Source organism: Propithecus coquereli, unplaced genomic scaffold, assembly GCF_000956105.1.
Source record: "Propithecus coquereli isolate 6110/MARCELLA unplaced genomic scaffold, Pcoq_1.0 Scaffold43, whole genome shotgun sequence".
Classification (NCBI taxonomy): Eukaryota; Metazoa; Chordata; class Mammalia; order Primates; family Indriidae; genus Propithecus; species Propithecus coquereli.
This window is the reverse complement of record NW_012150063.1, coordinates 8,202,442-8,217,125: the sequence shown is the minus strand read 5'-3', so window position 1 is coordinate 8,217,125 and position 14,684 is coordinate 8,202,442. Positions and strand designations below refer to the sequence as shown.

Below are 14,684 nucleotides of genomic sequence, written 5' to 3'. Positions count from 1 at the left end.
AAATAGATATAAAAATTCAATTCAAAGCAATGATGAAAATAACCAGGAATGTGGGAAATAAAAAGATGCTTCTCCCAAAAGTTATGATGCTACAAATAATGCAGTTAGACATTTTATAATGCAACAAAAATTACTTTCCTCTTATTCAAACCATTTACAATTCCTATGAGATGGATGTGCAATTCCATACCCTATATGCAGCATCAAATCTGGTATGTATACAGCATTTATGCAGACCGGCCCAGACGGTCCTGCTTACTGTCCTACATGTGTAAGTGTGAACACTTCAGATAGAGAAAAAAGTTAAAAATACTGTCTAATTTTTCTTCTTGTTATTGTTGGATGACAGTCTCTGTCGCTGTGCTGATGAAAGAGCACGATGAACCATTCGACGTCTAGTAACTTCAAACAGTTTGGAAAACACCTAAAACACGGAGTGATTCGTTAGGAGAATGACTCAAAGTGCCTTGAAGCTAAAGAGTTTAAGACTACAAGAATTTGAGACTTTGTAGGTTTCTCACCTTCCTGGGACTCCTCTGAAGCAAAAGAAAAGAGAAATGCAAAGAAATTAAGACAAGGTTTGTTGACACAGTACAGATCTTCTCTGACTAGTGATCACCTTACCTCGACTATTCTGAAAATAATTTTACACACTTTAGATTCTTCCATTTAATTGTTTTGTATTAACGGTACCTCTAAAATCCTAGAATCGATTCTGTACAGGAGATGAATATTTTCCAAAAGAAAACATTATACAATTATTGAAAATTATGTTGCAGAAAATAATGGTCCAAAATTTTAGTCATTTTTTTAAAAAAGTGAGGTTAATCCATCTTCTATTAGATGATATCAAAGAAACATGAAGGAGGCTTTTTTAAGAGATAAAAATTTAGCAAATATTCAAACACAAACTTTCAACTCAGATCTGAATAGAGCATTTCTCAAATAAATACAAAATCCAAATTAATATACTGGGTCACTCTATAAAATAATGATGACATTATTACAAGAGAAGTCAAAATCCAATCAACTTTCTTCAAAAAATGTCTACTTCTTCAGTCTTTAAAGACAAAATAAACATGGACCTGCCTATCCTGAATCTTCAAATAAGCTCAATACTTCATCAGCCCAGAAATGACATCTGAAAATGCCTATTACATCATTCATCAGTAATCACTGCAGCTTCCATTCTGGTCCTTGACATGATACTCAAGTATTTCACGATGATCATTTTAATGACATCCTTAAGTGGACATGCAGGAAATTCTATTACACAGGTGGCAGATACACAAAATGTCTTTCCTTAGTAGATACTTGCTGGACAAGAGTTCACAGCTTGACTTTCAATTCTCGTTTGAGGTAAAATATCATGATGGAAGTTGGTTCTCTGCTCAGGATGCTTTGCTTTGTTCATTAGTATTTCCACGATACAGAGGTCAAAGTTTCTTTGGTAAGAAATTTCTGTACAATTGTTCTTGGCAGTACATCAGGAAATCACCACTATCTTCATGGAAGGCAATGAATATCTGTCTACCGTCCAATGTTTCTCCAATTTTACTTCTAGCCAATATTAATAAGAAACTTCTTTTGCTTTTCAAAAGCACTGCACTTCCAAACTTCTTTTCCTTACCTTTAAAATTATTCACTGATTATATTTTCTTTTCTAAAAGAAAAAAAATTGTTGGAGACACTGGCCCTGCCCTTTGTCTGGTATAGTCGTGGGCCTACAACTAAGAATCTATCCAGAGGATATTACAGATTTAAGCTAACCAAAGCACATTATAATTATGACTTTTTAAAAAAAAAAACTCTTCAATTATACAGATTCTACATCCAAACAAAACAGAAAACATCCTTTTGACAGTCCTTACATAAAGGAAAAGTCGGTGTGAAAATACTATGAGGGGATGGGAGGGGATCACAAGGAAAATGAGATTAGTCACCAAGAAACCAAAAGATAGATACCAACCTGTTCCCATAGTGTTTCAGCAATCTGATCAATCATTGTTCCAATTTCTCTGAACTCCCCAGAGTATTTAACATATGCCCAAGTACAAAGAGATGTCAGTGCTAACCCCATGACAAGGTTACACAAGACGGCTATAGAGTTCAGGCCAATGAAGCCAGTCAGTCCTGAGATTATATACATAGCAAACATGACCGCAAACAGTGTGGCAGGGGTACGAGCAGCATAGAAGATATTTTTGCCATCATTGTGCTTTATAAAATTTGCATAGGTTTCTTCAATTTCAGCTTCAAGCTGGTCCTGATAACGACGGCAGAATTCATCTCCGCCCATTTTTTTCACAGAACGAAACTGTTTAATCGCCACTTCCTTGAGATCCAGGTGTTTTCGCTCCAGATCTGAAGGTGCAATGTAAGGCTTGTCCCCACCACATACCTGGACAGACAGAATTACACAGGGCAGATTACAGGTTAGAAATAATTAACACCTGAAATAAGTTCCCTGTTCACAGTTTTTAGTCTCAGAAAGTCAAACCACTTACAACGGTTCAGTTTTAAACTTATTTGTAATATCTCACAAATAATCATAACCTATTTATTTTTTATACGTTAAGCTGACTCAAGCAAAATAATTTTCCAAATATGACTAATCTCGATAAAAACTAAAGATAAAAAAAGTTATGCTGCACTCTGTACTTGCCTTCACTTGACCCACCAATACACCATAATAGCACAAAAGACAGCTGGCAAGAGGGTGGGTAAACGATAACACACTAAAAAGGTATTCTAATGTTTGAGCGAGCTTAGCAGAAACTGCTGTTGGCCTTAAGCTAATGTTACTACCAAAGGCTACTAATAACAGCACTCTGAATCATGTGTCAGAAAATTTCAGTAGAATGTGTATAATAACTTACCACCCAAATGCTAAACTCTAATGATGTATTTTCTTACAGTTTATTTCCAGCAGAGATCATAATGGAGAATTAGGAAATGACATAACATGTCAATATACAAGTGGCACAAATTAGCTCAATTATTTTAAATATAAAAATCTTCTATCCCACTCTGGCATCAAAGTTAAATTTTAGTTACAAACCTGTTCCATACTTTTGCAATAGGTATCTCTTGCTCCTGCTACTGCAGCAAGATTATTAGCTTCAGCTGTTGCCTAAAAAATAAAATTAAATGTACCATTATTATGTAAAAAATACCCTATGACTCTATAAATTCTGATTAACACAATAAATTATGTATAATGAACAAGTCTGAAAATGAACCAGAGAAAATACCGACTTCCAATTTTCCTTTCCAATGGAAGAAAATATTGGTATAAAAAGGATACAGTAAATGCTTCTAAGAGGACTGCCTACCTAATTTTGTTTTGCTTAGGTTGATGTTAAAAAATGTGTTTGTAGAAAATACCACATATTCTCAAGAAATGGACAGAGTTAAATAGATACAACCCTAAAATGTGCTGAGTCTCCAGATGTCACGAATCAAGAATGACCTACATGGTTCTCTCTCTTTCATAATCAGTATTACAAAAAAGACATTTCCAAACCCACAAAACTGCTTATTATATGAGTTTTATTAGAAAATACCATTTAATCTACTATAAAACTGAGAAATTGCCCAAAGTAGTTAATTTTTAAAAATATGAATGGATTAAAATAACATGTTCCAAAAGAACACCATTTAAAAAAGGAAAAAAAAACAAAAGACAAGAAAAAAGTCTATATTCACTAGAGGCAGCTCTAAATCATCAATACAAAATAAAAATAAGCCTATTTCAAACAACGTTCAGTGTCAACAACACAGTGAACAGAAGCAGCTTAGTTCAGAGAGACCCACATTAAGCCATCTTCTGCAATAGAAATTTTCCTACACATAAAGCATCCGAAGAAACGGTACCAAGGACTCTTATTTCTGGTGGCCTATATATTTGCAAAGCCTACAATCTGCAGTTACAAAAAAAAAAAAAAAAAAGAAAGAAAACTTTAGGACACATGACATGTATAGTCTTAAATATGTAAAATTTATTTGCATGCAAAAAAGCATCCCCCTCCCCTTTTCCAGCATTTCTCTCTAAAGCAAAGATTTTTATTCTCCCTCATAACAAGTATATGTACAATGCATATCATACACTCTCTGTTTCTCTACCTGAAGCATGGACTTTGGATGTGGAAGTTCCTCTCCTTGATAAATTTTAATGTAAGCCTAAAAAGAGAGATTATATTGGTAAGTTATGTAATTTGGCTCTGTATTCCCAAAGGAAAAAAAAAATCATTAAATATAAAAATAATTCATACCATTAAAAGGGAATTCTAGGCTTTAAAAATCATATACTCTCATTCCAACAAAATTAACCTTATTCTCAATATTATTAAGTACATGTTCCTAAATAATATCCTAGAGAAATGTTTCTAAATTCCAACTTGCATAAAAGTTATATCTCATATTTAAAGTTATAAAATATATAAAATACCATCTACTTTATGCAAAGAAATCCATAATTCTCCCATAGTGTTTCAAATATACATATGTTAAAAAACATTTGAACCCATTATTTTACTTTGACCAGCTTAAATTATATTTCAGCTCAAGAAAAAAAAAATGACTAATTTTTGGCTTAATAGTTAGAAGGATGGGAGTTTTTCGAAGTCCATACAGGAGTCTTTCAACTTTCTACTGACTAAAAATTAATTCATAACAAAGATGAGAGCGACCTTGAAGTGCCCAATAAGTAAACAAAAATACACTCTTAATTAACTGTATCTTCACTTCCACCTATCTATAACTACCTACTATGAATAATACAACCTTCTCCAATGGTCTTGTTCTGGCAGACAAGCTGTAAAGACTACAGAAGAGTAGAGAAAATAACCATGAATAATTTACTTGTTCTCAGAAACCAGTATAGAGACTTTCAGCTGCTTTTAACTCTGGGAGAATGCTTCTATGAGAACTCGGGATGCTCCCAATTTCTATTACCATTCACAAATGACAGAGTGGTATAACAGTATAATGAATGGCTCTTCTCTCCATATCAGAGATGGAGAAAAAGTAGGATAATTCTGTAAACAAACAAAATCACTGTCTAGAAGATAAAAGTAGTCTGCTATAATCTTTTAAAGATGCTTAAATACTGACACATCCAATTCAAAAAATAAATTATGTATTTTTTTGCTTTAAAACACAGACATACAGATGAGTTTTAAGTCAACTCTGTTTCTACCTTAGACAAAGCTGCTTAATTTTAAAGCATTCACCTACCTTAAAATATTCTACAAGATCTCTACAAGTGACTTTAGATCCACTTATTTCTTTTTCTACCAAATTTTCAGGGGCAAGCAGCAATGGAACCAGATTTCGAAGCTCTCGTTTAAAGTCTTCATCAATATCTAGTGGACACAAAATTGACCAAAATATTAGTCAAAAAGAAAAAATTTTAGAAGTCCCCACTGGTAAGAGTTCATAAAATTCTGTTCTATGAAATAAGAGTACATATATCGATTACTTAAGTAGATTCATTTAAAAAAAAATCATCCAAACATGCCATATCTCATAAGAAAAAATATAATCCCTCCTACTCTACTATCCCCTTTCTCCCATCCCCCAATCATTCTTTTAGCTCAAATAATAAATAAAACAATTTGTGGAATACCAAAACAAATTCCACATTAAGTATTAACTAAAATATCCTTTTCAAAAGAGGCAAACAATTCATGAAATTGTATTAAATTTTACTACTAAATTTTGTTTTTCCAGCCATACTATGAAAGTTTTGTCAATTCTCAAGCCGTCTGCTATCACACTCAAAATAACCCTAAAACATACACAAAAAAATTCACCACCCCTGAAACAGAGACCAAAATCTGATTTTATCAACACAACAAAATGGTAAGGCCTTTTAGCAAACTGCAATCGGTTTAAATATTGTAAAGAAATGTTCTTAGCCTTCAGAATTTTCAAGACATGAGTGCTGAACAACAAAACACATCATCAAATAGGTTAATCAATATGCTTAGATGCTGCAAACAAACCAATGGAAAGCCAGAGAGACAACACGGAGCATTACAATCACAACATTAACAATGCAAATGTACTCCAGTGTAAGACAGGAAATTTAAGGTGTCATGTATTTAAAAAAAAAAACTTTCAGCCTCTAAAAAGTAAGTTCTGATTTTAGCAAGAATGGGAATTCCCACCTTTCAATCTCCCATCAAAACTAGGATTAGTTGCAACTTTAAGACCCGGATGTGGCAAAAGGAAGCAACCAAGGTTTGAGAAACAATTGTGAATGTGCTTCCTTACATTCTGTAGCTCTTCATGTTGATTTTGTTTTACCTGAGGGCAGAAAGAGACAGGGTGACATTGTACACAGGAGAAAAGAAAAATTTTAAAAAAGAAAACACATACACATACTCACATTCATGCAACACTTAACCAGATGCTACTCTAGAAGGGTGCTTATGATACAAAAAATTACTAACGGCCCATTTCTAACGACTTTGTAGGACCTCACATTTTCTTAAACTTTCTTAAATTTAGGAGAAGATGATTTTTTTCCTAAGTTGTCTAGAATAGCAAAAAATATATAATAATTCGTTATTATATCTAACATCTGAATAACAAATTGTGGTTTTGACTTGCACATCAGTAAATAAATTAAGTATTTACCGTTAAAGTATTTAACAATGGCAACAAAACAGCAATGTACTAATTTGCCTATAAATAAAAAGATTAGCCCCCAAGCAACATAAGGCTAAGGCAGAAAGTTCCAGTGCAATCCAAAGAACCTTAGAAAATTTGTTAGAATTTCAGGGCTCTATTTATAATTTGTGCTACTTATCAGAATTTGAGAAGAGAGATTGCTGTGTATTTTCAGGAAGAAAATCTTAAACTTAGAAACATTCTGAATAATTACTCACTTATCCCAACATACTCACATAGCCTCCTAAAGACTCTTCTCAAAAACCATTCTAACAAAACATGCACTATTCATAATTAAATCTGGAAACTATCTAAATCTCCACCAACAGTCAAATGAAAAAACTGCTGTCCATTCATTCAATGGAATGCTGTATAGCAATGAGAATAAATGAACTAAACTATATGCAACAATATGGACTAACCTCAGAAACATAGTATTAGGCAAAAAAAAGCTAGACACAAAAGAATACATTCTGTATGTGATTCCATTCACATAAAGTACAAAAGCAAAGCCTGTTGAAGTCAGGATAGTGGTATAGAGCTTTTGGGGTTAGTGTCTGACAGCGGGTGCTTGCAGGTGCTGGCTACATGTCTATGGTCATTTTGTACAAATTCATCAAGCTACACACGATTTCAGCAATTTTCTAAATCATGTATCACATATCAATAAGAAGTTAGTTAACCTTCTTGTCTTTGAGGTTCATAAATCTGATTTTAAATTGTATGCCTCATGTGCTTTGTGTTAATTTCTTCTGAAGGAACCAGAGAAAACTCTGATGACTGAAATTATTTCTGACAGGAGGGTCTGGAAATGCTTTGCAAATAATCCGAGGAGGAGGAATTGGTTTAAATCTCACTTTAGGAATAAAAAAATTACACTGTATCCCAAATCTATGAATGTGGTTGAGAAACCAAATGCATCATCCCATAGACAGACAAAAGCTTATTAACCAAAAGAGAGCACCCTCCGACTTACGAATAAAGGGATCTTTATGTATCTTTTGTGTATGTGAGTAGATCGGTAATCCGTAAGTATCTGACCTGCAGGTTTCCTGAGTATTTCCATGGGAGGGTACAAAGGATCATGCTGGTGAAGTTATTTTCCAGAAATGCCTTGATGTGGCATGCTGCAAAGGAGTCAGGATATTTGGGTCCTAGTCCCAGTTATCAAGGATTAGTTAAACCATAGGCAAGTCACTTTTCTGTGTCCCAGTTTCATTGTGTATTAAAAAAAAAAAAAAAGGCTGAACTAGATGATGTTTAAGATCCCTTTTCTAGCTCTACATGCTGTCACTCTGAGAGATAGCATTCCTCTGAGGGGGTCTCACATCACCTGTGTTCAATGCATGCACAGACCTGTCCCAAATGTTCAGAACCTCAGTTGGCCCAGAGATACATAAGCAATCTAAGTAAGTCAAAAAGTTAGTCTCCTTCAAACTTTTATCCTTTGAGTATTTATTTACAGAGGGGGCAATTGGCTCTGGAGAGAAATACTTGTTCCTTAATTTTGATCAATGCCATTGTCTTCTCAGGCAGGAGTACAACCAATTTACTTTTCACCACTTATGTACAGAGTCACCTGGGCTACCGTGGGATGCCTTATTCCAATGACACAGAGAGAGTGGTAGTATAAGCAAGAGTCTAGACAGACCATCCCTTCTCCTGGCTTGGTGCTTATGCTCTCCTCTGTAGGAGCTTACCTGCAATCTCTTTTCGAGAAATTGTTTTCCACCTTCCAAACCATATGAATGTTCATAAGGATAACTCCAATCTCGAATCAAAAACATTAATGTCTATACACAGAAAAAATATGAATCATTTCTTTTAAAAATCTTATGAAAAATCACAACTTTAACAATTGAAGCCTTCCTTACTTTCCTAAACAATCCTTATCAAAAGTTATAGTAACCAAATGGTCAGTACTGCTCATGGTTATATCAAAGAGTCCACTTAAAAAACCAACATTCCCAGCCCCTACGACAAGCAATCGCCACCATTTGAGAACTTCACTGTATGTAAGAACAGAGACACCACAAGCAATAATACAGGATTTAAATGAAAAAAAAAAAAAAAGGCATATCAGGGCATACCAATCATAATTTACAGGATTTAAAAATGAATAAAAAAGGCCTATCAGGGCACATAGCTCATAATTTTAAATGAAGGCTGTATAACTAGAAGACCAGCTAATTCTAGATGGCTAATTCTAAACTGATTATAGATTTAGTAGTGTCAATAAAGCCATTTCACAGAATCTTTTACTCATAGAGGATCAGGTTTCTCAACTCCAGCACTACTGACATTTGGGGTCAGATAATTCTTACTCATGTGTGGCTGTCCTGGGCACTGTAGGATGCTGAAGGCATTTCTGGCCTTTAGGCACTTGATGCCAGTAGCACTAACCTCCCCCACAAAACTGGGACAATCAAAAATGTCTCCAGGCATTGGCAAATGTCCCCTGGGGGGCAAAATTTCCCCCGATCGGAAAAACTGATATAGGCCAAATAGAGTGTATTTTAGCCATATACAAAAAATGAACCCATAACATGTCCAACTCTTTCATAAAAGTGATCACTTCGGCCAGACCAGCCAGACAAGAGTGAGGCAGAATCAATGTAAACCCATTAGCAGTAACAACCAGTGGCAATGCCATCATAGAGGAAGGATCTCACACACTGATGAGCAAACATGGTGGAGTCATTCCTCCCTACTGTAACTGCAGCTAACCAAACAGTAGTAATGACAACTTATAAATTACACTTGCTTTGAAAAATAAACTATCTGAAACTTTTTTATATGAAACCAATATAAAGAATAACAAGACTAACTAACTTCAAAGTGCAACATACCACAAAAAAGAAACCTGGAACATTTTTGTAATTATTTATCGTGCATTAAAAAAATTCAACATGACTATCTTACATTCCCTACTGTCTTTAAGTTTTGAAATTAAATAACACCTAAGAGAAACATTACTCCCTTAATCTAAGTATTAAGAATCAATCTAGATTACTTTGTTCTATTTCCTATTCTGTTTAAGCCTATATTGGTGAGTAAGTTGGTGATGACATTACTATAGGTTAGTTTCAACTCCACTGAATCTATTGCTAGAAATGAGTTTGTTGTAATATTCTGCTGTCTCCAAAGTTACAAGCTGAGGTGGCTTGACAGCTTCTCATAGGCAAATTTTTATAAATGTTAAAATACTTATTTACCTGAAATGGTTTCTGATAGATTTCTTCCATTGCAAGTCTTCCATATTCTGTAAATAACTGTTAAATCGAGTTATTTAAAATAATGCCCCCAAAGAGACTGGAAGAAGACATTTGTAAAACTGTTCTATATCAAAGCACCATATGTCAGAGCCTTTAAAATCATTTAAAAGTATTCAATTTCCTAATGCACTGGGCATATACTGAAATTTCTTCCAATTAAAAAGTCACACATCAGTTTAAACTCATATAATATTCAATCTTTTTAATGATATTATAGGCTTCTAAGTGTGAATTCACAAGAAAGTGAGAATTAAATATTCAATACTTTGGTATATCTTCCTTGAAACATACATACTTGCAAGTGTTGAAGATCATCTTCTTGAATATTCTGAGATAGATTATATACCTGTTAAAACAAAATTTGTTTTTTATTAGTGTTTTATTTTGAGTACCCAGCTTATATATAACTTTACTTGTAGAAATTAAGGTTACTTTGTACCTCAGCACAAATGAATCACTTAGTCACTATCTCAACCAGTGGCACATGAAAAGGATTTTCTCTTTTTTCCTAACGGTCAAAATAAAACAGTAAGGAGGAAGCAGTGGTGGTAAAATACATAAAGATCATGAACACATGCATATTCACGGTCTAAAGTGGTAGACATAAAAGAACAAGTGTAACGTGTAGTAAGTTTCATTTTCTCCTTCTCAAAGTTCTTTAACTTTATGATCGTTAAAAAAAAAAAAAAGTGAAGATTGTTTCCACATCATTTTTCTAAGTCAGTGAATGTGAGGGGCAATAGTCCTACAAAGATAAATTCCTCCCTGGTACAGTCAGAGTATACAGTTATTCAGTGAGTGCCTCATCCACCATGGACTCTAACGTGGTTCTCTTTTTTACCAGTCTTAATAATTTACCGGCCTGTGGAAGCTAATAAAAATAACAGTAGGTGGCACTCTTGCCCTTTCCATAATTTTTAGGAGCCTTTCCAAGTTACACAGACCAGAGCTGATAGAGAAGGGTCTAATTATCTTCAGAAGAGAGAGATCTTCTTCCAGTAATTACAAGACAAGTCCTCAGAAGGTAATCTAGGCTGCCACAGGAGAAAACTGGCCATCCACAGACATCACCTCTTCTGAGAAATAACTTATATCTGAGTAAATAGGGTTACTCAAAGACAGAACAATTTGTTCTAACAGCAAATAAGTGATAATCTAGCTGAATCACTTGGAGGTCAAGAATATAAACAGTCAATAAAGGCTGGCAAACCTAAAATGATATTCTAAGCTACTAATTCCAAAAGGGATATGTAAAAAAGTAATTAATGACTGAAGTGATTAAACTTTAGATTTAAACTTAAGATCTGACAGCATGACCAACCTATTCTTATCCATGCAGGCATTAGCTTTTTGATAATAGCTCCAGATCTTTTCATTGTCAGGGCCAGGTTACAAGTAGCAAAGAGAGAAGGAGACTTGTTTAACTTAGATCATTAGTACTTGGCTTACTGCTTTGCTCTTCACAGGTGCTCAATATACTTTTGTTGAAAGAATAAATAACAAGAGGATCAATTTGTCACTGCTCTGTCAGCCAGATATCTTATGTAAGGAAAGCACACCACCCTCAAAGGTCAGGAAGAATAATAAATATCTTAATCTTTTTGGTTTTTTATAGTTTACAAAGCACTTTCATGTATGCATTGTATCTCATTTAGATCTCATTTTTGACTGCACATAACCACATGTGAGATAGGCAAGATGAGTAAAGCTCTCATTTTACAAATGAGAAAAGTGGCTGAGTGGCTTTAAGTGGCTGTCCAAAACGAGGTCTCCTACTATCAAAAAGCTGAATAAATAAGAGAAGATCAAGAAACAAGTTTTAAAACACAGAATTCCCTCATGATAATTTAAAGTAAATCCTAGAGCCAGCTAACCTGAGGGACTATAATGTGATAATATAAACACAAAGTTATGGCTTCTGCTTGCCTCTAGGGAATCACAATTGTTCCATCTTCTAAGATTAGAGACAAAAAAGTAGAACAAAATTTTTAAAAAGGTGACTTTAAGGGTTCCTGAGAGCATCACTTAGTGGATAGTGACAAATATCCCCAGTCCTGGCCCCAAATAAAGAGAAGCCAGCCTGAAAAGTGCTCTTCTTTTAGCTCCTGTTAATATCCAACCTTCTTTCCACTCTCACGGCTGGGTACTTCGAATTGAGAAAGGGGAGAAATGGGAGCTAAGAGAAACTGCTCATATGTTCCAGACATTACTGGAAAGCATAATAAAAATTACAACACACTGTGACAGTATCACTTACAATCTGCCATTGGTAAGAAAAATTTCTTGGGAGGAATGCATACCCCATTTTTTAAAAATACTTGCAAATACACTGCTTGATACACCATCGACCAGCAGGACCTAAACACATTATTAATTCATTTTTCAGCCAGAGATGTAACAACCACAGATGATCTCCAAAAAAAGAAAAAAAGAAAAGAAATACAAAATGACATGTGGTAGTTTAATTCAGTCCAGTCAACCTAAATTATACAGAAAAAAGATGGTCTTGCTTGAAGAAACTAGGACTTGATAGAACACCAAACACAGAGTTTAAGTGAAACACAGAAGGGATTTTACTCCTTTCTAAATGAAGCAAGTGCTAAAAATCCTTAATTTATTTATATAAGCATCACTTAGGTTTCCTAAATAAGTATTAATTAATTCTTATGCTTCTATCTCCTTTAGTGCAAATAATTAAATACCAGTTGTCAAAGATATCGAATAGAAAACTAGACTTCTAAGTTTAATTACTTCAGTTTTTTTGTTTGGTTTAGCCAAAAAACAAAAAAATACTGTACCCCTTACTGTATCTGGCAGAGATCAGACTGATTTCAATTACAGATAACATGCAATATCTTTTCCTTTAAAAAAAAAAAAAAAAAAGCATAGGCTGGGCATGGTGGCTCAAGCCTATATTCCAGCACTTTGGAAGGCCAAGGTAGGAGGCTGAGGCAGGAGGATTGTTTGAGCCCAGGAATTTGAGGCTGCAGTGAACTATGATGACACCACTCACTGCATGGTAGCCCAGGTAACAAGGCAAGGCCCTGTCCCAAAATTAAAATTAAAATTAAAAATAAAGCATAGACCCCCATAATGAAAAACAAAAGGGATTGGCTATTGGTTTATTGCTCCCTTTGTAACTATCCAAAGTATGAAATTTAACATTGTAAGCCACAACCGGAACACCAAACATGGAAATGTAAATGATCAATAAGAAATGTAAATAGTGCCCTTTAATTTTAATCTTTTTTCCTCTTCAATCAAAAGGACTTTTGTCAGGGCGTGGTGGCATGTGCCCATATTTCCAGCTACTCAGGAGGCTGACAGAGGATCACTTGAGCCCAGAAGTTCAAGGCTGTAGTGTGCTATAATCACACCTGTGAATAGCCACTACCACTCTAGCCTGGGAAACATAGCAAGACCCTGTCTCAAAAAAAAAAAAAAGACGCATTCTGAGGAAGGGCCAAAGGATTATGTGAACTGATTATTCCACTTAATCTCATGTCTCACCTGGACAGAGCTAGTCATAGTGCTCAGAGCAAACACCGTTGCACAGTCTTTAATAGTGGACTGGCTATCAAAGGCACCCTGAGTATCCATAAGCAGCACAGCAACCTAGGAATTTAAGAGTTTAAAATACTTAGTAAAATATTCACCAAGAATGACTATAAAAACCAAGTATGAAATAAACTTGAAAATCAATAATTAAATCAAGAAGAGTATTCATATTGTGTACATTTTGACATAATAATCCATGTGTTATCATAGTTGTGTTGTTTTGATTTTTAACACCAGAAAATAGCCCGAGAAACAATGTGGGAGAAAAAGTAGTAAAAGAGTATAAACAGAATTTTACTTTTGTTCCATTTGGTCTGTCAATCACAAATACTTCATTCCAAACTTGTATGCCTGTTGTTTCCCTTTCACAACCACCTCGCCATGTAAAGCCAGTCAATGGTTCATTGTTTCCACCAATCCAACTTTGCGAATCCTGTTAAAGTCAAGGATAAATGTAAAATAAAACACAATTAAACTAAAAGAAACTTAAGAAATTGCCCATTTTTTACTTTATAGATGAAGAAGCTAAATCCAAACAGATAAAATATACTGCGTAACATACAAGTACTTAAAAAAGCAGTCCCAATCCCATGTGGGGTTTTGTCTAATAGAGAAGTGGTCTCCTCTAAACCTAAACCTTCTCAAATCAGCTCACACTTCTATTCTCTAGGTCTCTAGATAAGTGGGGTCACGCCTTTCCCCTTCTTAGAAAGATTTCCTAAAATGTTTAAAAAAAATTAAAAAAAAAAAAAGATGCCAGAACTTGCCAAAATCAGGAATAGTGTTCTTCAAGCTAGACCTTTTAAACTATAATGAAACAGAAAGGATACCAAGAAAGATTACTGAGATTGTTTTTATCATCCCTTTATTCTCTACCCAATACAAGCCCAGGTCACATTCAGATACTACCCTATTCCTCTGCGAAAGGCAGCATTTCCTTGAAAGTCCAAAGTATTCTGGACCTCCAAGCTGGAGAAGCTGAATTGCTCTACAGTTGGCCCTTAACTCAAACCAGGCTTCATGGGCATCACTGTGCACTGTTTCAAAGACGTTTTGATGTCTGTCAGCTCCCCAGAGCACAAATATGGGGTCTTGGTGACAGTCATAAGTCATACCTCATTTGGATCTCTAAGGGGCAAAATGTGTTAAAAAGAAGCAGAAAGTTGGCCAGGC

At 34.7% G+C, this 14,684-nt stretch overlaps 1 protein-coding gene across 2 annotated transcripts in view; it reads right to left on the bottom strand.

Moving 5' to 3' along the window:
• The window catches only part of ATL2 (atlastin GTPase 2), a 59,172-nt gene that overhangs the window by 1,286 nt on the left and 43,202 nt on the right, over positions 1–14,684 (bottom strand). For both annotated transcript variants that reach the window (XM_012653856.1, XM_012653857.1), the window contains exons 3-12: positions 13,810–13,944; positions 13,464–13,568; positions 10,249–10,299; positions 9,894–9,950; positions 8,379–8,471; positions 6,174–6,312; positions 5,239–5,366; positions 4,126–4,182; positions 3,062–3,133; positions 1,970–2,401 (exon numbers count right to left, since the gene is read on the bottom strand). In XM_012653856.1, coding sequence (XP_012509310.1) covers positions 1,970–2,401; positions 3,062–3,133; positions 4,126–4,182; positions 5,239–5,366; positions 6,174–6,312; positions 8,379–8,471; positions 9,894–9,950; positions 10,249–10,299; positions 13,464–13,568; positions 13,810–13,944 — 1,269 coding nt within the window. The remainder of the gene's footprint in view (positions 1–1,969; positions 2,402–3,061; positions 3,134–4,125; positions 4,183–5,238; positions 5,367–6,173; positions 6,313–8,378; positions 8,472–9,893; positions 9,951–10,248; positions 10,300–13,463; positions 13,569–13,809; positions 13,945–14,684) is intronic.